Source organism: Sapajus apella, unplaced genomic scaffold (genome assembly GCF_009761245.1).
Source record: "Sapajus apella isolate SASKATOON/1434 unplaced genomic scaffold, GSC_monkey_1.0 scaffold55, whole genome shotgun sequence".
NCBI lineage: Eukaryota > Metazoa > Chordata > Mammalia > Primates > Cebidae > Sapajus > Sapajus apella.
The window spans coordinates 6,509,393-6,535,144 of NW_022436995.1; the positions used below are offsets into that span (position 1 = coordinate 6,509,393).

The 25,752-nt window shown below is 40.6% G+C and overlaps 3 protein-coding genes across 3 annotated transcripts in view; 1 reads left to right on the forward strand and 2 right to left on the reverse strand.

The window, feature by feature from the left end:
• The window catches only part of L2HGDH (L-2-hydroxyglutarate dehydrogenase), a 65,433-nt gene extending 64,993 nt beyond the window's left edge, over positions 1-440 (reverse strand). Inside the window, exon 1 of the mRNA XM_032244546.1 lies at positions 61-440. Coding sequence (XP_032100437.1) covers positions 61-200 — 140 coding nt within the window. The 5' untranslated portion in view covers positions 201-440. The remainder of the gene's footprint in view (positions 1-60) is intronic.
• A 7-nt stretch (positions 441-447) lies between these two features.
• Positions 448-24,368, forward strand: DMAC2L (distal membrane arm assembly complex 2 like). Its single transcript, XM_032244548.1, is given in 8 exon segments — positions 448-538; positions 2,482-2,517; positions 9,318-9,429; positions 10,753-10,961; positions 11,850-12,021; positions 13,198-13,234; positions 19,498-19,712; positions 22,926-24,368. Coding segments are annotated over 6 exon segments (840 nt in total). The 5' UTR covers positions 448-538; positions 2,482-2,517; positions 9,318-9,322; the 3' UTR covers positions 23,026-24,368.
• CDKL1 (cyclin dependent kinase like 1) overlaps positions 17,064-25,752 on the reverse strand; it is a 57,265-nt gene continuing 48,576 nt past the window's right edge. Inside the window, exons 8-10 of the mRNA XM_032244547.1 lie at positions 22,050-22,106; positions 19,738-19,908; positions 17,064-17,645 (exon numbers count right to left, since the gene is read on the reverse strand). Of these exons, the coding sequence (XP_032100438.1) occupies positions 17,538-17,645; positions 19,738-19,908; positions 22,050-22,106 (336 nt within the window). The 3' untranslated portion in view covers positions 17,064-17,537. The remainder of the gene's footprint in view (positions 17,646-19,737; positions 19,909-22,049; positions 22,107-25,752) is intronic.

Consider the following 25,752-nt stretch of genomic DNA (forward strand, 5'->3'; position numbering starts at 1 on the left):
ACGATTCGCCTCTGCGAGAGGCAGCAGCGCCAGCGGCGGGGAGGACGAGCAGCCACTCACCTGGTGCTGGCGCTGCGGCCACCCCCACACAGCGGTCGGGGCCTCCCTGACGCCGGCCCGCACGCCCAGGGGAAGCTCCCGAATAAAGCCCCGCGGGCCCGTCCGCGGGCACCAACCAAGTAACGCAGCGCTGGCACCATCGCCTGCGCCCGCTGCCCTTCCCCAGCCCTCAGAAGCCACGACTTGACCCTCCACGGCCGGCGACCCGCGCATTCTAGGCCCGCCCCTCACGCGGGGTCCAATGAAGCGCGCGCCTCCGTCCCACGTGGAGAGGCTGCGGTGGCCAATGGGCGCGCGCGGCGGAGGGCGAAGGGCAGGCCAGGGAGCGGCAGACGCGGGGAGTCTGGCTCGCTCCCTCCCTCCGTCCAATGCTGTGAGTAGAGGAGCTAGGCCCCGAGCGGGGCGGGACGAGGGTGGTGGTTGTGTTCTGCCCTCGCCCTTCGCCAACGCTGGGCTGACTGAAAACCTGGCCGTTCATGTCGCGCGTCTTGACTTCCACCGCCGTGCGATATGGAGGCCGCGGGAGAATGTGGGCTGGATTACGGTGAAAATTCTCGTTAGGGCGGGCCCAGCGGCTTCTTTCTCCCGCTCGGCCCCGCCCCCGCACGAGGCCTGTGGGAGGTGAAGGGGTTGGGCACCCACCGTCTCCCTTCTCGGCCCCCTCCGAGTGGAGCGTCCGCTAAGAGGGCGTTCCATGTCCGGCCCTGGTCCCCGCTCCTCATGAAGGCGTTTTGTCACAGGGAAGACTGACAGCCCTCAGTCTTCTGAACTTCTTTTATGGGGCTCTGAACAGAACAGAAATAGAATGATACAAATTTATTAACAGAAGTTCTTCACGTGCCTGTTAGAATCTTGGTTCCAGTCTTTGGTCAGGTGGCTCCAGCAAATCACTTCACCTCTTTGCCTCAGACGCTCCTCTGTGAACTAGGAATGATAGCAAGGTCTTCCTAATCTTCGGGCTGTTGAGCGGATTACCGGGAGATAAGGTTATCAGGTGTTTAGCACAGTGAAGCATTTGCAACCTGATGGCATTTATAATGGTCCAAGGATTTTACCACCAGAACAGGGGTACATAGTTTGCTTTATTTGTTAAAACAGTGTAGAATGTTGCCTGCTTCTTCGATCACAGATGAAAAAAAGAGACGGTTATTCAATTTTGTGAGATAATTGTGGATTCCCATGCACTTTGGGAGGCCGAGGCGGGTGGATCACCTGAGGTCGGGAGTTTGAGACCAGCCTGACCAACACGGAGAAACCCCGTCTCTACTAAAAATACAAAAAAAAAAAAAAGCCGGGAGTGTTGGCCCATGCCTGTAATCCCAGCTACTCAGGAGGCTAGGGCAGGAGAATGGCTTGAATCCAGGAAGCGGAGGTTGCAGTGCCTGGGCAACAAGAGTGAGACTCCGTCTCAAGGAAAAAAAAAAAAAAAAAGGAATAGAGATTCTGTGTACCCTTCACCCAGTCTCCCCAGTGGTAGTATCTTGCAAAGCTAGTACAATATCACAACCAGGTAATTGACATTGATACAATCCATCGATCTCAGATTCCCCGTTTTGTATTTCTGTTATTTTTCTGTGTGTATTTAGTTCTATATGATTATCAGGTGTGTAGATTCTTGTATCCACCACCACAGTCAAGGTACAGCACAGGTCCATAACCACAAGTGTCCCTCCAGTTGCCCTTTTGTAACCACAACTTCCCTTTGCAGCCCCACCCAATCTTTTCTCCGTTTCTAAAATTTTGTTATACCAAGAATGTTACATAAATTATTGTAACTATACAGCATGTAGTTATTGTAATTATACAGCATGTAACTTTTGGGGATTGACTCTTTGCATTCAGCATAATCCCTTGAGATACATCCAAATTGTTACATGTATCGGTAGTCCCTTCCTTTTTATTACTGAGTGACATTCCATAATGTAGGTGAACTACAGTATTGATATGGTTTGGCTGTCCCCACCCAAATCTCATCTTGAATTGTAACTTCCACAGTTCCCACATGTCGAGGGAACCAGGTGGGAAGTGATTGAATTATAGGAGCAGGTCCTTCCTGTGCTGTTCTCCGGATAGTGAATGAGTCTCACAAGATCCGATGGTTTTAAAAATGGGAGTTTCCCTGCACAAGTTCTTTCTTTGCTTGCTGCCATCCATGTAAGATGTGACTTGATTCTCCTTGCCTTCTGCCATGATTGTGAGGCCTCCCCAGCCCTGTGGAACTGTAAGTCCATTAAACCTCTTTTTCTTCTCACTTTCGGGTATGTCCTTATCAACAGTGTTAAAATGGACTAATACAAATATATTCAACTGTTCACTCATTGAAGGACATTTGAGTTGGTTCTAGTTTTTAACTATTATCAACACAGCAGCTATGAACATGAGTGTACACTCTTTTGTGTTAACTTGTGTTTGTTTCTCTAGGATAAGTGCCCAGGAGTGCAATTGCTGAGTCATATGGTAAGTGCATGTTTAATTTTTTTTTTTTTTTTTTGAGGGTTATGCTCTGTTGCCCAGGCTAGAGTCCAGTGGTGCAATCTTGGCTCACTGTGGTCTCTGCCTCCTGGTCTCAAGCGATTCTCCTACCTCAGCCTCCTGAGTATCTGGGACTATAGGCACATGCCACCATGCCCTGCTAACTTTCGTATTTTTAGTAGAGATGGGGTTTCACCATGTTGGCCAGGCTGGTCTTGAACTCCTGACCTCAAGTCATCCGCCCACCTTGGCCTCCCAAAGTGCTGGGATTACAGGCATGAGCCCAGCCTAATTTTGTAAGAAATTGCCAAACTTTTCCAAAGTGGCTATACCACTTTAAGTTCTCACTAGCAATGTTTGAGTGCAGTTTCTCCTCATTGTCATCAGCATTTGATGTCAGTTTTTTTTTTTTCTTTTAACCATTCTGGTAGGTATGTAGTAGAGATGACTGGTTTTTAGTTTTCACAGGATAGAGTTGATTTCTTACTAAGTTGCATGCAGAATGTGTGCAGGGGGCTATGATTAGACTTTCGTGGCCCAACTGGGCCCATAGTTGTACTTTCTTTACTACTATTTGATTTTAAGCATGTGTTTCTTAGTTTAGCAAGGGTGAAAGAACTCAACACATATACTCTTTTTACAAAATCTCTGCTTACATCCCCCTCTAAGATTTGACTGTATAGTAGTTTGTTTTGATTAAGTAATTTCAAACTAAGAGCTTGTCCTGCATTCATACACCCTATGATATCTGTGGCTAGAGACATTTGTGTTCCTGATACCACCCACCTTGGTTGGAAATTAGTGATCACCTTCTTCCATCTGGGTGAGTATCTGTGAGAAATTAATTCAAAGAGTGCCATGTGATGCTGGCCTAAAAATCAGTCTGGGGACCTTTGCTTCCAAATCCTAATTAATTGCTCTGTTAGTTTGTTTCACTAGATACTACACCTCAGCAGTCAGAACTAAAATCAACAATAGGTGACTTACAGTGGGATGGGATTGTAATTTGGGGAAAATGTACCCCATTCTGATGGCATCCCACCCCTCTTCACACATACAGCCCTCAACGACTAGTTCACTAATTGTCTTTTTTTTTTTTTTTTTTTTGAGACGCAGTCTTGCTCTGTCTCCAGGCTGGAGTGCAGTGGCTCAATCTCGACTCACTGCAACCTCCACCTCCTAAATTCAAGTGATTCCCCTGCCTCAGCCTCCGGAGTAGCTGGGACTACAGGCACATGCCACCATGCCTGGCTAATTTTTTTATTTTAGTAGTGACAGGTTTTCACCATGTTGGCCAGGATGGTTTCAATCTCCTGACGTCGTGATCTGCCTGCCTTGCAGCCTCCCAAAGTGCTGGGATTACAGGCATGCACCACCACGCCCAGCCCACTAATTGTCTTTTTAACCACCAAGTTAACCATCACTTTGAATAGCCCACTAAATAATTGCATTTAATATGCAACATCAGAACTTCCACTTAAAAAAAAAAAACAAAACTTTTTTTTTAATGCAAACAGAGAAACTCTCCATCAAATCTACTGAGAAAACTTTGTATATATCCGATTTTGAGTAACACATTAGATGATGGATTTCTCTAAGTTGTAAAACTGCAACTTTTTAAGACACTGTTACATATGGCTGTAAGCCATGTTTTGATGATAAGAAGGTTTTTTTGATTTTGTTTTCATAATTTGACTTCCTGGATTATTTATGGCAGCAGTAAATTTTTTTTGTATGGTCCCAGTAGCTCGTTTTTGTTATGCACTATTTCAAACAACTCAGAAGAATAACACCATAAACTCCTACATATACATAAACCAGATTTAATCCAGTTATGACAATGTGCTGTGTTTTCAGTGTTTCTCTCTTTTTCTTTCGCCCTCTGAGGAATTCTCCTTTCTCTCTCCCTCCCTCCCTCTTTTCTTTTCTCATAAATAAAACAGATACAACTGAAAGTCCTGTTTCCCCTCCCCATTGCTTTGTCCTCCCTTCCAAGGGATAACCATTGTTCTGACTGTTGCTGTATATTCTTCCCATTTCCACTGGGGTATGCCTTGATTTTTCTGGATTTCCCTTATTGGAAACAACGCTGCAATTCATGTTCTTGTCTCTCCATGCACATGTGCTCGAATTTCCTTAGGGTTTTTTTTTTTTTTTCCAATAGGTTTTTGGGGGAACCAGTGGCATTTGCTTACATAAGTTCTTTAGTGGTGATTTGTGAGATTTTGGTGCCCCTGTCACCCAAGCAGTATACACTGAAGCCAATTTGTAGTCTTTTACCTCTCACCCCCTTCCCAAACTTTCTCCCTGAGCCCCCAAAGTCTATTGTGCCTTTTTTTTTTTTTTTTTTTTTTTTTTTTTTTTTTTTTTTTAAAGAGACAGTGTTATACCATGTTGGCCAGGCTGGTCTCAAACTCCTGACCTCAGGTGATCTGTTTGCCTCAGCCTCCCAAAGTGCTGGGATTCCAGGCATGAGCCACCTCGCCTGGCCTATCTTCTAGAATTTTTATAGTTTCAGGTCTTAGATTTAAGTCCTTGATCCATCTTGAGTTGATTTTTAGATAAGGTGAGAGATGAGGATCCAGTTTCATTCTTGTACATGTGGCTTGCCAATTATCCCAACATCATTTGTTGAATAGGGTGTCCTTTCCCCACTTGGTGTTTTTGTTTGCTTTGTTGAAGATCAGTTGGCTATTAAGTATTTGGGTTTCTTTCTGGGTTCTCTGTTCTGTTCCATTGGTGTATGTGCCAATTTTTATACTAGTACCATGCTGTTTTGGTGACTATGGCCTTATAGTATAGTTTGAAATCAGGTACTGTGATGCCTCCAGATTTGGCCGGGCACGGTGGCTCACGCCTGTAATCCCAGCACTTTGGGAGGCCGAGGCAGGTGGATCACGAGGTCAAGAGATCGAGACCATCCTGGTCAACATGGTGAAACCCCGTCTCTACTAAAAATACAAAAATTCAGCTGGGCATGGTGGCATGTGCCTGTAATCCCAGCTACTCAGGAGACTGAGGCAGGAGAATTGCCTGAACCCAGGAGGCGGAGGTCGCGGTGAGCCGAGATTGCACCATTGCACTCCAGCCTGGGTAACAAGAGCGAAACTCCGTCTCAAGAAAAAAAAAAAAAAAAAAAGAAAAGAAGTAAAATAAAATATATTGTAAGAAAAGAACAAGACCAGCCTGGATAACATGGTGAAACCCCATCTCTACTAAAAACACAAAAGATTAGCCTGACATGGTTGCGGGTGCCTGTAATCCCAGCTACTCGGAAGGCTAGGCAGGAGAATCACTTGAACCTGTGAGGAAGAGGTTGCAGTGAGCCAAGGTTGTGCCATTGCACTCCTGTCTGGTCAACAAGAGTGAAACACCATCTCAAAAAAAAATTTTTTTTTTTAAAAGTGGTGGGAGTGGCCATCCTTGTCTTGTTCCAGTTCTCAGAGGGACTGCTTTCAACTTTTCCCCATTCACTATTATGTTGGCTGTCAGTTTGTCATAGATGGCTTTTATTACTTTGAGGTATGCTCCTTGTATGCCAGTTTTGCTGAGGGCTTTAATCACAAAGCGATGCTGGATTTTGTCAAATGCTTTTTCTGCATCTGTTAAGATGATCATGTAATTTTTGTTTTTAATTCTGTTTATGTGGTGTATAACATTTATTGACTTGTGTATGTTAAGCCATTCCTGCATCCCTGATATGAAACCCACTTGATCATGGTGGATTATCTATGGCAGCAGTAATTTAGTAGTGGTTATTTTCTAATTTGCGTTTAACTGGATACTTTTAATTTATTAGAGCTAGATTCACTAACTTACCACTAGAGGTCTCCTCTTTCCCTAGAGAAAACATTCCCAGACACAACTGCTTGGACTCAAGTAGGAATAATTTGCAAAATCATTAGCAAAGTTGCAATTGAGAACGTAAAAACCTACCAAATTTTTTTTACCTCTATTGCCAAATATAAACTTAATTTTCATGTTTAAAATCTTTTAAAGCTAATATCTTGTGTTTTTAGAGATTGCAGCTGAAGTAAAGTTGGCCTTTCGTTTAAGCTAAATTATAAGATGGACCAAAATGAATCAAGCAAAAGTTTTCAAAGACCATTCTAATTCACCTGCTTAATAACAGTTTAACTGGTTTTATCTTTCTCCATGGAAACGTGTCAACCATTGAAGACTGTTAATAAACAAATATTTATTAAACTTCTGCATTATGCTAAGAAAAATGGAAATGAATAAGATATGAGTCTTGCTCTTTCTTTTACTTTGCATACTCTTTTTTTGTTCTAATTGGATTTTTTTTTTTTTTTGCGTATTCTGGTTCTGCTTTTATACTAACTAAAAACTTTAATCATTGTTTAAGACCCATCTCAAAAGACACCTCCAGTATGAAGCCTTCCTCTCACTCCCTCTTCTAGATTCTCATGGCATTTGTTCACACCTCTATTATCTAACTACGTTGGATGTTATTTATCTCTTAATATGTCATCTGTCTTTATTAAACTATGCGTTATATAAGGCCAGGAACCTTGTCCTTCTCTCTGTATGTCTCTTTCTCCTTTGTTCTTGTTTGTTTTGACTTACCGTTGTTGCTTTTGCACTAAATATAGCAGACATTCAATAAACATTTATTGAGCGAGTGAATGAATGGTCATGGAATTTGAATAAGGTCTTGAGGTTGGGTGGAATTTCCACAGATTGATGGTGATGGGGGAGGGAGGCTAAGAGAAAATAGCCTGAATAGAAGCTGGGAAAGCCCATATTTTGTAAATAAGATTGACAACTAATAGTTATTCAAGGTGGGCACAGGTACAGAGAGCTTTAACAAAAAGCTGGAAAGGGTTGAGAACATGAAAGGGAGGTAGTGGAGCAGAGGTTTGCAGTCATGAAGACGGCTATGGTAGAAAAGAAGTGAAAAAGGTAGTTGGTTCTGTCCTCAGGTCACATCTCTCACTGTTTCATGGCCTCAACATCCTCAGTTACTTCCTCAGCTCTAAGATGTTTCCCATTCAGGCATCTTTCTAGCCCTCTTCTTTCTCTTGAATTCTAGAACCATGTAATGATTAAGGAAAGGACCCCAGACTGGTAGAGAACTGGGTTCAAGTTTCAACACTACCACCAATTAGCCATGAAACATTGAGCAAGTCCCTTTAAACACATGCATTTATTAATACCGCACCTTGTTCCAGAATGGATTTAGGGTGTCTGCAAGTTACTTAATATCAGAGCTTCAGTTTCCTCACATGGTCCAGGTGATCTAAATTCCTTACAGCTCTAACATTTTGTGACTCTGATTCCAGTGATTTCTTGGTCATCTGCACTTAGAAATCCTGCTAACATTTAATATATAGATTATGAAAAACTAAAAAAATCTGAACCTATAACCCCGTCCTCCTGATATTGATTTCTGTTCATGGCAACACTATCCTACTAGTAACCCAGGACCAAAACTTGGTGCCATCTTCAACTCCTCTAGCACTTGCCCCTACATCTCACTTAACTCAGTCATATGGAACTAACTCTGTAATATCATTCCCATCCTTCCCCAACTAGGCCCTTTCCTCTGGCCTCATATGATTGAAACCCTTGCTGGCTGGCTGTCCCATTCTATTGACCCTTAATCTTGATGCTGCTGTCTGAGTAAACTTCTTGAAGCACAACCATAGCAATGGCAGTGCTTTGTTCTAAAACCTCGGTGACTCTCAGCTGCCTGCAGAATACAGTCCAAATTCCCTGGTGAGCATGCAAGACCCTTCATGACCTGACTCTGCAAGTTGCCTGCCTCTTCTCGTGACTCACATGTGCTAGTGAAACTGAAAATAACATGCCTTAAATGTTCCTGCTTCAGCTAATAATCTGGCATAGTTTTTCCTGGCACCTTTGTCTGTTGAAATTTTTTCTGTCCTCGTTTTAACTCTTTTGAGGCATTTATCAAGTTCCGTCACTTATTTTAACTCCTTGGTAACGTATCTTAGCCCACTCCCCCCTGCATTAAATTGTCAGATGCTCAAAGCAAACACCGTCTTTCATTTATCTTTGTCTCCCCATCCCCCCTGCTGCACCCAGTCCCTTGCACACACCACCTAGAACACTACTAGAGAAATTTGAATTAAGATAAATCAGATTGAAACCTACTCCAGGAATCACTCTCAAATTCTGGTTATAGATTTTGACAGCTGGAAATTATCTAAGCAAATCATCTCATTTTACAAATGAGAATACCAGAGGTTAGAAAGGTGAAGTCAGTTGCCCAGCCCTTTCCAGCTGCCCTGCAACATTTTTATTGTTTACACTGCTGTGGTAACACCACTTGCAGCCTTGTCATAGGTAGATCTATTTTCATGTCTCCTCTTCTCTTCTGGATGTAAGCATCTTAACCTCGACACATTGCTTTTTCGGTGATTTTAGTAAGTCATTTTGATACTGAAAATACAGATGGGGAGTAGAGCTGGTTTCAGCAAATATGTAACTACAGTGCCTGAATGGACACTAGGTGGCAGTACAACAGACAGACTCCAGTTGAGTTTTCAACAGTGGAACTTAATGTTCAAGCCAGAAGGAACATTAGGCACCATCCAGTCCAACCCCTCATTTTTTTTCAGCAAACAAATAAAAAAACCCAAGAGGCAGAAACAGGAGTGACCTGCTCAATAACTGTTGAGTGGCAAGTGAGTCATCAGCTTTATCAGTACAAGAACATTGACTCTGAAGTTGTGAAGTAAGTTGCTATATGTATAGAACCCTGATGATGATCTAATATAAGTACTGTTTTGTGTGTCTAGATCAAATGATGCTGTTTGGAAAAGTTTCCCAGCAGTTGTGTGGATTAAAGAAACTCCCATGGTCATGTGACTCCAGATATTTCTGGGGCTGGTTGAATGCAGTGTTTAATAAGTAAGTTACTCTAAATAAAGTGAAGAAATGTAGAGATTGTTACAGCTAGATAAGTTCCCAGTAGCTGGTTTGGCTATTTCTCATTTTTTTGTTTGTTTGTTTGTTTAAGTAAGTTACTCTAAATAAAGTGAAGAGATATGGAGATTGTTACAGATAGATTAGTTCCTGACAGCTAGTTTGGCTATTTTTTGTTTGTTTGTTTTCTTGCTCTTATCTCCCAGGCTGGAGTGCAGTGGATCGATCTTGGCTTACTGCAACCTCCACCTCCCAGGTTCAAGTGATTCTCCTGCCTCAGCCTCCTGAGTAGCTGGGATTACAGGCACCCACCACCACACCTGGCTAATTTTTGTATTTTAGTAGAGACGGGGTTTCACCATGTTGACCAGGCTGGTCTCCAACTCCTGACCTCAGGTGATCCACCTGCCTCAGCCTCCCAGAGTGCTGGGATTACAGACATGAGCCACCGCGCCTGGCCTATTTCTTGTATTTCAAATGTTCTTTTAACAATTTACAGTGTGATCCTAATTTTGTTTACAGACAAACAAAACCCACACAAACATCGGAAAAACAGCAGAAAAATAGATTACAAAATGTTAACTGTGGCTGTTTGAGTTGCAGAATTTCAAGGATTTTTTTTACTAGTCCTTTTGATATATTTCAAGTTTTTTAAAATAAACATAATCAGAAAAATGTATTAAATATAATTTTTAAATATTTTTATGGCTTTTTAAAGGAATGTAGTTAACCTTTTGAATTCTATCAAAGTAACTCAAGTTTTCAAAAAATTAGTGGGTGGCACACTGAAAAATATTATTTTGAAACTGATGAACCTCCTGATTGCTTAATACAGCATTATGATCACTAGCTACAGAAAAAAAAGCATATGTAGAAATTAATAAATATCACTTACTCAGATTAATTTGAACACAAATTCAGAATTGTTTTCTCTTTAATCTTTTGTTATTAATAGAAATTCTCACCAAGTATAGTCACTCCTAGAACAGTTACTAAATATGTCTGGTGTCAAGCACTCTACTATATACGAATCAATGAAAACTTGTGTCTGACTGATAAAGTCATATAAAAATAATATGCCATGACAGTGTTCACTTGGAAACAAAAACAAAACAAAAAGTTAGCAGATAAACTACAGTTTTTTAGTTTTAGGGGTTTTTTTGCATGGATCTCATTAATACATTTATCTTCCTCTTCAGCCACTTGAAATGAAAATTTGTTACATTCTGTATTTATGTCAGTGAATATAGTTAACAAGCTAGTAATTATTGTAAAAGCGAACTGCTTTTTTTTCCCTCTTGCAAACAGGGTGGATTATGAGCGCATCAGGGATGTTGGCCCTGACAGGGCAGCATCCGAGTGGTTGCTGCGCTGTGGGGCCATGGTACGCTACCATGGTCAGGAGAGGTGGCAGAAGGACTACAACCACCTCCCAACAGGCCCTCTCGACAAATACAAGATTCAGGCGATTGATGCCACCGACTCTTGTATCATGAGCATTGGATTTGATCACATGGGTAACCACCCTATCATTTTGCTAATAGGAAATGCAGGTGATTTGCAATGACTATTTTGTGGTTGACTCACGATTATAGTTATAGGTATGTCTTTTTTGCCTGTTTCAGTACAGTCAAGTTTGTTTCTTCCTGCGTTTGATATTTATTTTCAAATTAAATTGAGGTGACAAATACCTTCCTCTCCTTCCTCCTCTCACTAAGCTTGTTTTTATATGTCTCTATTCTTTGGTTTATTGACTTAAAATCCAGGGCCTTGTTTGTCAAACTATCTTTGTCAAACTTCTATCACTGAGGAGCCCTCAATAATGCAGGAATAATTAATTATATCCACACAGCTTCTGTTTATGTGGGCTTTTTTTTTTTTTTTTTGAGACAGAGTCTCACTCTCGCCCAGGCTAGAGCGCAGTGGCACAATCTTGGCTCACTGCAACCTCTGCCTCCAAGGTGATGCTCCTGCCTCAGTCTCCCAAATAGTTGGGACTACAGGCGTGCACCACCATGCCCGGCTAATTTTTGTATTTTTAGTAGAGACAGGGTTTCACCATGTTGGCCAGGCTGGTCTGAATTCCTGACCTCAGGCGATCCACGTGCCTCAGCTTCCCAAAGTGCTAGGATTATAGGTGTGAGCCACCGTGCCTGCCCCTATGTGGGCATTTCTTTCCTCCAGGGCATCTGACTGCGGAATGGCCCTGTCCATCAGCACAAGCTCTATAGTGAATTCCTTATATGGTTTGTATGGTGAGCACTCATTCCAGTTTTCAGGGGACTTAAGAGGTTTCCCAGGACATAGGACTTTCAGTCCTAAAACTAAGTTAGTCTTGAGCAAACCAGGACAGTTTGTCATCTTAATGGTAAAGCAGATTCTTAATCTGTGCTTTTTCTCCGCAGAGGGCCTAGAGCACGTTGAAAAAATAAGGCTGTGCAAGTGTCAGTATATCGAAGATGGCTGTTTGCTGAAACTTAGTCAACTTGAAAATTTACAAAAAAGCATATTGGAAATGGAAATAATATCCTGTGGCAATATCACAGACAAAGGCATCGTTGCTTTGCGTCATTTAAGGTAGATGATCAAAGCCAAAGTGGAAACCTGATAATGCTGTTAAGGTGAATAGTTAGAATTTAACTGACTGTGAGGGGTAGTATCTTTAGTATCTTTTTTTAGTTCTGAAAAAGATGATTTTTAAAAATGACCTCACTTTCATCTGTAATACTTTAAAACAGTTAAAATTGTCAACCTTAATCCATTAGTTTTATTGCATTTTTATAGAGTATGTTTTTAAAAATTAAATCTGTATTAAGCACCTAGCATGATGCCTGTCACAGTAAGCCCTCAGTAAGCATCAACGATTATGCTTTCTCTACTTTTTTTTAAAGTGATTTCCCCTATGTTTTTGATATTTTCAGGATATTTGGTGTATACCTATTAGCATTTTACCCTGTAATTATGTTGTTTGAGGGAAACAAACCTTGAAATATTCACCTTTCTGTCTCTAGAGCTTGGAACACTGCCTGACACTATAATGCTCATCAAAAGCACGCATCCACTAGTTAGGAAAGCTGTTCTACATCCTTTTGTGCCACCAACCAGACCCATGCCATGTCCTGGAGCAAGTCACCTAATCCCAAACGCAAAAACAGATAATACTAGCAAGGAATGTTTAATTCTAAAATTGTAAGATTCTGAGTCTTATCAGGATGATAAAAAAAAGAACAGAAGTTTGTTTAATCAAATCCCTATTTTAGAGATCCCCACATTTAAATTCTGAATCTAATTAATGTAGTTATGCTTTAATATATAATGGATCTGCCAGAAACCTCAATATCACAGGAAGTTTGAGAAATTTTAAACATGAGGACCAAAAGTACTAGATTATTCATCTCTTACATTAGTTGAGGTTTCAAAGCTTCATCTTTTGGTAGAAACTTAAGTACCTTTAAGAACTTTCACAGTTTTTACCCTTTTGGGGTTTCACATTTCATATTTCACATGCAAAGGATATCTATGTCATTATATATATTTTATTTAGAATGATTTGGCTAGAAATATTGACATAACCCAAAGTCTGTGTTACTTCTTGGCATGAATTTCATCTCTAAGGCTACTTCTCTGAAAGTCATTTTTAAAGCATAGGGTGACATAGATTCATTTTCTATGTAATTTTCTTTAAGTCAGTAAATTGAGTTCATTTTTAATGCTCTTGGCCAAATTAAAGTGACTTTTTTTCTTTACTTGCAGAAACCTCAAATATTTGTTGTTAAGTGATCTTCCTGGAGTAAGAGAAAAAGAAAATCTTGTCCAAACCTTTAAGACAGCACTGCCTTCTCTGGAACTAAAATTACAATTGAAGTAAAAGAATGTGTCTTATTTCAGTATAAAGGATTATTTGAAACTGGTGATTCTAAATGTCAATTAATATTATATAATCATCAGTAGAATTATAAGGATGCCATAGCATGACATTTTAGAAGTGGAGAGTACCTCATATGTAGAAAATATTCAGATGTGACTCACTAATGTTACTAAGTTGGAAGTGAGAATTTATGTACATTAATACACATTAAGAAAAATGCAGCTGTGTATGGTGGCTCACACCTGTAATCCCAGCACTTTGGGAAGCCAAGGCAGGCAGATCACCTAAGGTCAGGAGTTGAAGACCAACCATGGCCAACATGGCGAAACCCCATCTCTATTAAAAATACAAAATTAGCTGGGTGTGGTGGTACATGCCTGTAATCCCAGCTACTCTGGAGGCTGAGGCAGGAGAATCACTTAAACCCAGGAGGTGGAGGTTGCAGTGACCCGAGATTGTGCCACTGCACTCCATCCTGGGCAACAGAGCAAGACTCCATCTCAAAAAAAAGAAAAAGAAAAAAGAAAAATGCAAACTAGGTAACATTTTAATTCTCATATATTCTTCACTTAATATGTAAATCTAGAGATATCTTTTGATGTAGATATTTGGAATCCTTTAAAGTTATTTGAACAACAGATATTTTTATTGTATTATAACAATAATTTACATTAAATTTAACTTTAATGAAGCATACTACCATAAATGCACAATTATGAGAAATTAGAAGCTAAATTACAGATTCACTGATGGAATCAGTTGCACAAAGTGTTCAGCGGTTGTTGAGGCATGCATTTACGTATTGCTTCCCAGGATTTGCATGCATTTCCCTTGACCCTGCATTCTTGTGTTCTTCATACCATACATCCTTTCTCAAAATCAACAGTTGCTGCTTAATTTGTCTACTTTGTAAACTTAAGCTAGTATTTTATTAAAACTGGACATAGTTCTTGGCTGAATTCACATAGTTTTGTGGATTGCAATATAATAAAGGAAACAATCATAAAAACCAGTAGGCTATGCTTAGGTTTTTCTTAAAACCTAAAATTGCTTTAGGCTGGGTGCCGTGGGTCATGCCTGTAATCCCAGTACTTTGGGAGGCTGAGGTGGAAGATCACTTGAGGCAAGGAGTTTGAGACCAATTTGGGTAACACAGTGAGACCCTATCTTTATAAAAAAAATTTAAATATTAGCCAGGCATGGAGATGCACACCTGTAGTCCCGGATACTTGGGAGGTTCAGGTGGTAGGATCGCTTGAGCTCAGGAGTTTGAGGCTTCAGTAAACTATGATCATGGCCACTGCATGCCACCCTGGCAGCCTGGGTGAAAGGGAGACCCTGTCTGTCTCTTAAAAAATTGAGCCTGGGAAGTCAAGGCTGCAGTAAGCCATGTTGGCACCACTGCACTTAACCTGGGCAATAGATTAAGACCTTGTCTCAAAAAAAAAAAAAAAGTCAAAAATAGATAAAACAGGTCTTTGTTACCTGTGTGAAATGCCCCTGATTCTATTACTGTTCTATGCCAGCTTGTTTATAGATTTCTGTGTGTGTGGTTTGAACTTTTTTTTTTTTTTTTTTTTTTTGAGACAGAGTCTCGCTCTGTTGCCCAGGCTGGAGTGCAGGGGCATGATCTTGGCTCACTGCAACCTCCGCCTCCCAGATTCAAGCATTTCTCTGCCTCAGCCTCCCAAGTAGCTGGGATTACAGGAGCCCACCACTATGCCCGGCTAATTTTTGTATTTTTAGTAGAGATGGGGTTTCACCATCTTGGCCAAACTGTTCTTAAACTCCTGATCTCATGATCCACCCACCTAGGCCTCCCAAAGTGCTGGGATTATAGGTGTGAGCCACCACACCCGGCCTGGTTTAAACATTATTAAGCTGTTGAATATAAACTTGAAAAGAATTTTCAAATAAATACTTTCTATGATGCAGCTTTCAGGTAGAAAAAATAATTTTTGTGTGTTTAAAACCCAGCTTATACAAATAGCACATAGATAAATGATAAACTGTTTATTAATTGCCACTGTCATTTTAAAAATCAGAAAAGTAAATAAAATGATGTGGAAGAGTCTCATGTGGTAGGGATTTCATGCATTTGAATAAAAGGATTATAAATATGGTCAAATTGAACATAAGCATAAATTTAATGGAACTCCTTAGAGAAAAATAAGCCTTTTTTCTCAAGTTTCTTTCATTACTGTGTGGTGAGACAACTGATTCACCACATTTAGTCCAGAGCTACTTTTCTATTCTGAATGGTTTTCAGTAAAACTATTGGCTCAATTAAGCAGTTATGGTCATCTGCCTCCATCAAGTGCATTTTCTTGGGTTAAGGGAAAAAAAGAAAAATTTTAACTATTCACAGAAGTTGGATATTCTTCCTTGTCATGTGAATCAAGGCTAACAGGAATTGACTAATTCTGGGACTAGCATTTAACCCCCTATCAGATCTAGGCAAGAAACTACATTAGGAAGCCTCAGGATATCATTAAAGTGCCTAAAGTAGTCAAAATTATCGAACAGACACCAGACTTCAGTGGATTACTTAACAGTAAGGGAATGGGGTCAGATGTCATCATGAAGAAAATTTACAAGAAAATGAGAATACAGAAGAAATGCTTTGAAAATACAGTGCAATACAGCTTTGAAGACCATGGCTGAGAAGTGCTAGGAATGGTGGCAGCACATCAACCAGAAATGGTGTTGAGCTGTAAGAAACAGACATCAGGCTTCATATTGCCCTTGTGTCCAGGGGACAAGGATGAAAAAGCTTTTTGATTAAGAGCAGTAGGCCAAATCAAAGCTAATTATGTCTTTTTGGCCGGATGCAGTGGCTCATGCCTATAATGCCAGCAATTTGGAAAGCCGAGGCGGGCAGATCGCGTGAGCAGAAGAGTTCAAGACAATCTGGGCGACATGGCAAAACCCTGTCTCTACCAAAAAATGCAAAAAAATTAGCCAGGTATAGTGGCACATGCCTGTAATCCCAGCTGCTTGGGAGGCTGAGGTGGAGGGATTGACATACATATATATGTGTGTGTATATATATATGTGTGTGTGTGTGTGTGTGTGTGTGTATGTATGTATATATATATGTATGTGTGTGTGTATATATATACATACATACACACATACACACATAAATACATATATGTCATTATTTTAAGTCACTGTACAAAGCTGTGAATCCTCAATTTTGGACTACTTATTGTAATATATTAGTTGTTAGGATAGCATATATATATATATATATACATACCTACACATACACAGCATGAAAAGATGTTTCAGGGAAAACATCATGTCTTTCATGACTCATGTCATGAATGAGTCCACAAGCAATTCCTTCTGAAACCCAGATCACTATATTACAGCTTTGCCTATAGATGTACCAGGTCTAAGGCTGTGCCGGATAGAATGAAGTACTAATTATTTTCAGGATGACAGGTTCAGTTCCTGCAAAGCCCGTAGGTCTTGCTCTACCCTTTGACTGCCTTAATCACCTGCCAAGCTTCATTCCTCTGTTTGCAAGGGTAATGGGGTGAATAAATGTAGACAGATTATAGTAAATCCATCTTGCCTGCAAAAGTGACTAAGGTACATCCTTATGAAATGTATAAACATATAATTAAATATAGAAATTACCAAGTCTTTGTGATAACTCATATGTTTTTAAATATTTTGAATCTAAGTGTTACCCACAAAATGTTTTAAGATATAAAAATCAAGCAATAGAGCAAGCAGGAAATGGGATTTTAAACATTTTGATTTCAAGAAATAGAACTAGCCTTAAATATGCTGAAACAATCTGAGAAGCAGGAGATAGGAGTCAAGGCAACAGAGATCGGAGGAAATATGTATAGGTATTGTGTAGTCCATTCTTCTTGTGTGGCATTTGGTACAAGTGAAACATAAATCTTTTTGACATCATCTGGTTTTGCTAGAGGTATGGGACAGTTCATATGCTGTTCATAAGCTCGGCTGCTTACATAAATTGAAATACAGGTGAAACTCCAAACACTTTTCTGTACACCATTATCAAGCATGGAAGACTGGCTCTGGAATTTCCCTTCGTATTGTGCCAAGTGGCCTCCCAGTTTCTTGCTTATGTTTTCTCTTGGTATGTTTTCAACATTGTAATTGTTTTCAATCAACTGTATAAGTTTTATTTTCTTCAAAGAATCTATCGATTCCTTTTTTAAAATCATGTCTCCTAGCACCTTTAAATGTTTGGAAAATGGTAGTTAAGTTTCTTGGTATTACAGTAGTACTTCTTATTATCCAAAGCTGGAAGGATGCTGCTGCCAGTTAGCTGGGGTAGATACTGCAACTGAAAATGCAAAACACAGAATTAGGTTCAAAACTGTGCCATGCATTTTTTTTTTCATTATTTAGAATATATCACAAAAGAGGTCATTAAGCTTTTTAGTATAGAAATACTTTTTTTGCACAGATTCCAGGACTTGAGAGAGGATTAAATGTTTCAATTTGGTCTTTGCTTCTCCTTTTGAAGATTTATTTTATGTTAAAAAGGAAAATCAGGCACATTAAAGAAGATTTAGAGAATATGAAAAAGGGAAAATCTGTATGTTAACGTTATTGGGAAACGAATATAAATTTACAGGAGTTGAGAGCTTGCTGAGATGTTAGGGATCATTTAAGCCAATGCCTTGTCTTATAGCAGAAAACTGGTAACCAGCACCTAGGCAATTTGCCTACTTAGTCTCTTCCTTTAGTTAAAAAGGCAAATCAAGCATGGCACAGTGCACACTTGTTCCAGCTACTAGGGAGGTTGAGGTGGGAGGACCACTTGAGCCCAGGAGACCAGCCTGGGCAACATAGCAAGACCCCCATCTCTAAAGACAAAAGATAAACCTGTTTCCTTCAAGCTTCCTGAAAATGTTTGAATTTACTGTCAATGTCAAATGAAAGTAAGAACACACCTGTATTTTTTGTATTGCACTGTATGTCCTTAGGTATGCCTAAAAAGGGAACTTTTTAGTACTTTTCCTTTGCAGAAAAAAAATTTTTCAGCTATTTTCCTCAGAAAGGTACTTTTTAGTACTTTTAAATCAACCGATTCCTTCAGGATTTAAAAGCAATACACCAGGCTGGGTGCGGTGGCTCACGTCTATAATCCCAGCACTTTGGGAGGTGAGGTGGGTGGATCACCTGAGGTCAGGAGTTTGAGACCAGCCTAACCAACATGGCAAAACCCCATCTCTACTAAAAATATAGAAATTAGTTGGGCATGCTGGCATGTGCCTGTAATCCCAAGTACTGGGGAGGCTGAGGCAGGAGAATTTCTTGAACCTGGGAGGCGGAGGTTGCAGTGAGCCAAGATCACATCACTACACTCCAGCCTGGGCAACAGAATGAGACTCAGTCTCAAAAAAAAAAAAAAGACAATACACCAAATAGTAGAGTTTCCCTATTTTTTCAATAAGAAATATTTCCATCAAAACCATTTGCTCTTGAATACAAAGTAATACTGAGATAAATAATTCTGGGGTGGGAGTGGAGGAGTCTATTTCTGGCCTGTTTTGCTACCTGGATCATAGATGATGGAGAATAAAATTAAAACATTCTTAATTTTGTAACTGTGATCTACATTAGGGCCCTGGAGTTCATGCTGTACTTGTTCCTCATGGACTCTTCCCCCTTTTCCCTCCCAGCCTCACACACACCACCCTGGTACCATTCAGCATGCCAGGCAGTGGAAGCTGCAAGGGGAAAGACTAAGGCAAGATAAATTATAGCTTAAGGAGAACCCAGGCAGGATCCAGAGGTTACCCAGGAGCAGTTGTGGTTCCAACTACAGTTCATTCTAAATTATTGCAGCTTTGGGCTTATCACAAGATGCTTAACATAAGGCCATTTTATACCAGTCAGGCTTCTTCACAGGCTCCCATTGTGCAGTTTGGATACTGTTCTCTGGTTAAATATTCTGCTGATATCACCCAAAGCACTCATCACTGTATTTGCCCTAGCCAACTCTGACAAAGGATCAGGGAGGAAAACAGCTCCTTTTTTGGACAAACCTGGAGGGTTAGTTAATAGTGAAGGTGAACATGATGACACAGAACTGCCTGGGGAAAATCTGATTTCATTTTCCAAAGTACCAGACGTGTGCTCAGCTGGACTCATACTTATGTACCTTGTTGAGACCTGTGCTCATGCAGGCCGGAAACCCTGGCCCCTGTGTGGCAGCAGGAAACAGCAGGACAAGGGCACCTTTAGGATTCAGGGAGAGGGGGCTTCAGGAGACAGATGTCCCTGGGACCCTGGCTGATAGACCCTGTGACCTGTGTCCTAGTGCTAGAATGATGATGCTGGAGCTGAAAGCCACAACTGCCATTCTGAAGTCAAGGTTCCAACTCTGTGTACCAGGTGGCAGGTAGGAGATCATTTGAAACTATCACCTTGGATGTTTCTGTAAAGCAGTGGTGCTTTCGGCTCTTTCTTAGGGTCTTCCTTGTTGGTTTGTCATGTTCTTTTGCCAAATCCTCTATTTCTCTGATGTTTTCAAAATATGGGTGGTGCAACAGCTGTTCACATGTCAGTCTCTCACTAGGGTCCATGTGGAGACAGCCCTGAAAGAACAGAAAATTCCTTCTTCTTCTTTAAAATTTTATTAACTTACTAATGTCATTTTTTTTCTTCTTTGAAAGATGAAACTCTTTAGTTGGATAAGAAGGGGGAAAAGGCAGGAAAACACACCAGTCATGTCTTTAGCTCCGTCCAGTCATTCCTAAATGGTCACTCATGTATTAAATAAACAGTTCTAGAAGTAGTAACGAATAATCATTTTCTCCACCTTATTCTGTTCTTGAGGCAATTGGTACTCTATCCTGGGAGAGTAAGATATAATTTTAGAGTTTACCTCAGTGGCCAAATGGGGTAATCCATTTAGCCAGTTTGGTCCCTTGCATGTACTTTGTAAAAACTAGTGTTTTTATTTTTAAAATGATATTTACACATGATAACAAATACAATTCATACAGCATACAGCAAAGTCTCCGCCACTCTAGGTGTTCCATTCACCCTTCTAAAATCAGCTACTTTTTAATTTTTTTTGGTGTATCCCTCCAGAAATAGTTTATGCATTGTAAGCACATATGAGCATGTATATAAGGAGAGGCATAATGTACATGCCTTTACGTCATTCTTAACTATTTTCATGGCCACTAAGTAGGCCATGGAGCGCATTCTTGGATAGATTAAATTTCACAACTACATACTCCAAGGAACTGACTCAATTTTTGTTGGTTATGTCAGAGGCGTTTAAACCAGAGCAACTCCATCTTGAATAGGGACTGGGTAAAATAAGGCTGAGACCTACTGGGCTGCACTCCCAGGAGTTCAGGCATTTTTACTCACAGGATGAGATAGCAGGTCAGCACAAGATACAGGTTGCAATGACCCTGATGATAAAACGGGATGCGGTAAAGAAGCCGGCCAAAACCAAGATGGTGATGAAAGTGACCTCTGATTGTCCTCACTGCTCATACACTAATTATAATATGCTAGCATGCTAAAAGACACTTTCAGCAGCACTATGATAGTTTACAAATGCCATTGCAATGCCCAGAAGTTACCCTATATAGTCTAAAAAGGGGAGGAAGCCTCAGTTTCAGAAAATCTCTGCCCCTCTCCTGGAAAATTCATGAATAATCCACCCCTTGTTTAGCATATAATCAAGAAATAACTATAAGTATAGTCAGTGGAGCAGCCCATAGCACTGCTCTGCCTATAGAGTAGATATTCATTTATTCCTTTACTTTGTTAATAAACTTGCTTTCACTTTTCCCTGTGGACATGCCCTGAATTATTTCTTGCACGAGGTCCAAGAACCCTCTCTTGGGGGTCTGGATTGGGATGCCTTTTGGGTAACAGCTATATTGTCATTTATATTAAATCATTTAATACATCAGTAAATCTATTAAATAATTTTTGAACCATGTGGGACATTGACTGTAACTTGTACACGTTTTTGTTGACACTACACCTCATTTTACATAACAGCTATATTTCTAAAAATGTATATATAAATCAAGTTTTCAAATGTACTTCAAATGTACCAGGGAGTTAGCTTATTTAAAGGGATCCTACAGCTAAGCATTTCTGAAGAAAAGGATCCCTTTGTAAAACAATCACCACCCCCCTGAAATTTCTATTTTGTATAAATTTAGACTTCAAATATAATGTTAGGTTTATTTAAAGTGAAAAATACTCACAGATATTTTCGCTTAATAGAATGTGATCCATTTTAAAAATTGAAAATATTCTTTTCCAAGGATAATTCTTTTTTTTTTTTTTTTTTTTTTTTTTTTTTGAGACCGAGTCTTGCTCTGTTGCCCAGGCTGGAGTGCAGTGGCAAAATCTCAGCTCACTGCAACCTCTGCCTCACAGGTTCAAGCGATTCTCCTGCCTCAGCCTCCCGAGTAGCCAGGATGACAGGTGAGCATCACCACACCCAACTAATTTTTTGCGTTTTTAGTAGAGTCAGGGTTTCACCATGTTGGCCAGGCTGGTTTTGAACTTCTGACCTAAAGTAATCTGCCTGCCTCAGCCTCCCAAAGTGCTAGGATTACAGGAGTGAGCCACCGTGCCCAGCCAAAAGAAGAATTCTAAAAGGAACACTTGGTTGCATGGATTGACGTAAGTTATTCAGATTCCCCCAAGGATGACAACTGATGTGTGCTTCCTGGTCTGTTGGAAGCCACGATTTTACCTTTAAGAGCCCCAGGGCGGGATAAGAGATGTTTGGGAATTTTAATTCAAGTGGTTCCTGTTGAAAAGAAAAGGGGTTTTTAATTTACAGCATGTATTCAAATTAAGGTTACCTCAAATTAAATCTTTGAATACAAACATTTTCCTGGCATCTTCCTCACCTTCTCCACCCTCTGCCCACCCCACCTCCTGCCTAAAACAATCTCCCTTTGCCTGTTTCACAAACACTCTCTCCCCACCTCCAAATTGCTTTTCCAAATTTACTTTCTAATCACCCCCTTCGCTTCCTGCACCGATACCAATGCAGATTGCAAATTATAAATAAAAATACTAATGAAAAAAAACTTCGAACAGTTTTGTTTTGGCCTCAATTTATAAACTTGCCTTTCCTGAGAATAATTTTTGGCATTTTTTGTGGCATGATAAAAAGGTGGCCAGCTGGGTCCAGTGGCTCACGCCTGTAATCTGGGCACTCAGGGCAGCCGAGGCAGTCTCATGGCTTGAGCCCAGGAATTTGAGACCAGCCTGGGTAATATGACAAAACCCTGTCTCTATTTAAAAAATACCAAAAAAACTGGCCAGGGGTGGTGGTGTGCTCCTGTAGTCCCAGCTACTTGGGAGGCTGAGGTGGGAGGACGGCATGGGTTTGGGAGACTGAGGCTGCAGGAAGCCATAAATGTGCTACTGCACTCCAGCATCAAGACCCTGCCTCAAAAAAAAAAAAAAAAAAAAAAAAAAAAAAAAAAGGCAGCCCTAATTACATAAAGGGAGCTGCAAAATAGATATTATTCCCTTCCCAGGTGAACAGATGCTTCTTGATTTTCTAGAATAAACACTGTTGTCTCCTCCCACTACAGCCTGCTGCTTCCTTTATCAGCCTACTGTTTAAAGAGTCTCCTGATGGGCATTCGTCAATCTCCTTTTGGCCATATAAGGCTATTTTGCTCTAGTCACATGCTGAAGACAATCAGGATTAACACTATATATGGGAGGAATGACCAATGTCAGACAGACAAACCAGTTAAAGAGACATACAACTGACAAAGGCTAATTGAGCAGAGAGGCTGAGAAAATAAGAGCCAGCCAAGCCCAGCAAAATAAATGACTGCAGTGCATTGTGTGTATAAAGGTGGCAGTGTGTGAGCTGCTGGCTGGAGTGACTGGCCAGGCTCCTGTCACCAAACACAGACCTGGTGCTGTGGCCAACTTTCATAGTATAGTAGTATTTTGGACAGGGAACCAGCTCCCGATAACCAATTCTGGATTGTGCACATACTAATCATTGATAAGAGTTGGAGACAAGAGCCTCAGTTTTGGAGTTCCCTACGTTCAACAGGAGAAAAAAAAATCCTAAAGCAGATTTGTATTAGCCCTTGACAGTAGCCCCTGTTGCACCCCCATACTCCCACCCATGCTCCATAGCTTAAATATTTCTCTTGTTCTTTCTGTTGGTTGAATCTGAGCATCACTGGGGATTGACATGCCATTGCTGTATCATTGAGCTCTTCTGTCTCAGCAACAATGCCTGGATGATGCTGACTGGTTGGCTGTGATATGCTAGGGCCCATCCTGCCTGCTGAGCAGTTTCCCAACCCTAGAAGCAAGCAGGCCTCCCCGTGACAGGGTTACTGACAGGCAGAGGGATTGAGGCGCAGATGTTCAACCAGTGCAGCCCCCGCACTCCTTCCTGTGTTTCTGTCAACAGGAAATCTGCAGGACAACCTCTGGGAAACCATGGGAAGCTTGTTACATTTATGAAACCTGGGTTATTTCTGAGGCTTCACCAACAGACAAGTGAACAGGAAATCACTAGAGATATTTAGTACAGACCTGGAAATGTCCAGGTCACAAGGAAGCCAGATGGGTCACCTCCCATATGCCAGGTGTCATTCCTGCCCCTCTGTCCCAGCAAGACCCACTTCTAATGCTAGTGCTGCAAAAGGAGGAGGCAACAGAGAAGCAGAAGCCTTCACTGTGGGACAAGCCAAGAAGTCAGGGAAGAAATAAAACACAAGTGGTAGAGACAGACGTTCCATCTGGAAACTGAAGGGTTTAGTGAGCAGCTGGAAGGTTAGTTTCATTTTGAAAATATCTTCTTCAGACAGTAGAAACTCAGGATTTTACAAACTTGTTCTGAAATGTTTCTGATTACAATACAGCCTCATTAGAAGACATTCAAAAATATTTTAAAAATCATAAAGAAAAAGTTACCCCCAAAATCCCACCAAAAAGAGATAACCACTGTTAATATTTTGATATATATCCTTGCAGCCATTTATTTCACAGACGTAAAAATCTTTTTGATTTCCTACATGTTGCCGTATTATTTTGTATTTATATATGTAAATATATATATACATGCATTATGTACATATTACATATTGTTAAAACTTTGTTGAATTACATACTGGTTTTTTGTTTGTTTTGTTTTTGTCTTTGTTTTGATACTGAATCTGGCTCTGTTGCCAAGGCTGGAGTGCAGTGACATGATCTCGGCTCACTACAACCTCCACCTCCCAAGGTCAAGCCATCCTCCCACCTCAGCCTCCTGAATAGCTGGGACTACAGGTGTGTGCCACCATGCCTGGCTAATTTTTGTGTTTTTAGTAGAGTCAGGGGTTTTACCATGTTGCCCAGGCTGGTCTGGAACTCCTGGGCTCAAGCAATCCACCTGTCTCGGCCTCCCAAATTCTGGGATTACAGGCATGAGCCACCATGCCCTACCTATACTGTTTTCAAATATTTTATTTTTTTCATTTAAAAATATGCCATGACCTTTTTTTCCCAGGTGAATACATATAAATCTAACTATTTTTACTATATGATATTTCTTATTTTATTTTACAGGGTCTTGCTCTGTCATCAAGGTTGGAGTGCAGTGGCATGATCAGAGTTTACTGTAACCTCAAACTCCTGGACTCAAGTTAGTTTCCTGCCTCAGCCTCCCAAGTAGCTGGAACAATAGTCATGTGCCACCAACCCCAGTTAGTTTTAAAAATGTTTTGTAGAGACAGAGTCTTGCTATGTTGCCCAGGCTGGTCTTGACCTCCTGTATTCAAGCAGTCTTTCTACCTCAGCTGTCTCCTGAATTGCTAGAGTTATACGTGTGAGCCACCGCACCCGACCCCGACTCTACTATGTGGTATTTGTTTTTGTTTTTTGAGACATGGTCTTACACCTGTCACCCGGGCTAGAGTGCAGTGATCTCAGGTCACTGCAGCCTCAACTTCCTGAGCTCAGGTTATCCTCTCACCTCAGCCTCCCTAGGAGCTGGGACTACAGGTTCATGCCACCATGCCAAGCCAACTTGTTGCATTTTTAGTAGAGACAGAGTTTTGCCATGTTGCCCACACTGGTCTCCAGCCCTTGATCCACTTGCTTTAGCCTTCCAAAGTGCTGGGATTATACATATGAGCCACCACACCTGGCGTGATGAGGTATTTCTATTGTAAGGATGTACTATACTTACTTAATCTCCTACTGATGGAATACTAAAGGAAATAATTTCTATTAAATAATGCTACATCTTTATGCTCTTAGATAATGGTTTCATTGGAATAAACTGTTGGAAGTGGATTAAAGGTATCAACACTTCAAATCTTTCAGTTTTAAAAAAATGGGTTTCCTCCATTTGGGTTGGCCAGAAAGGGCAGGCACCAGAGTAAGGCTGGTCAAGTAAATTCTTTTTTTTTTTTTTTTTTCTT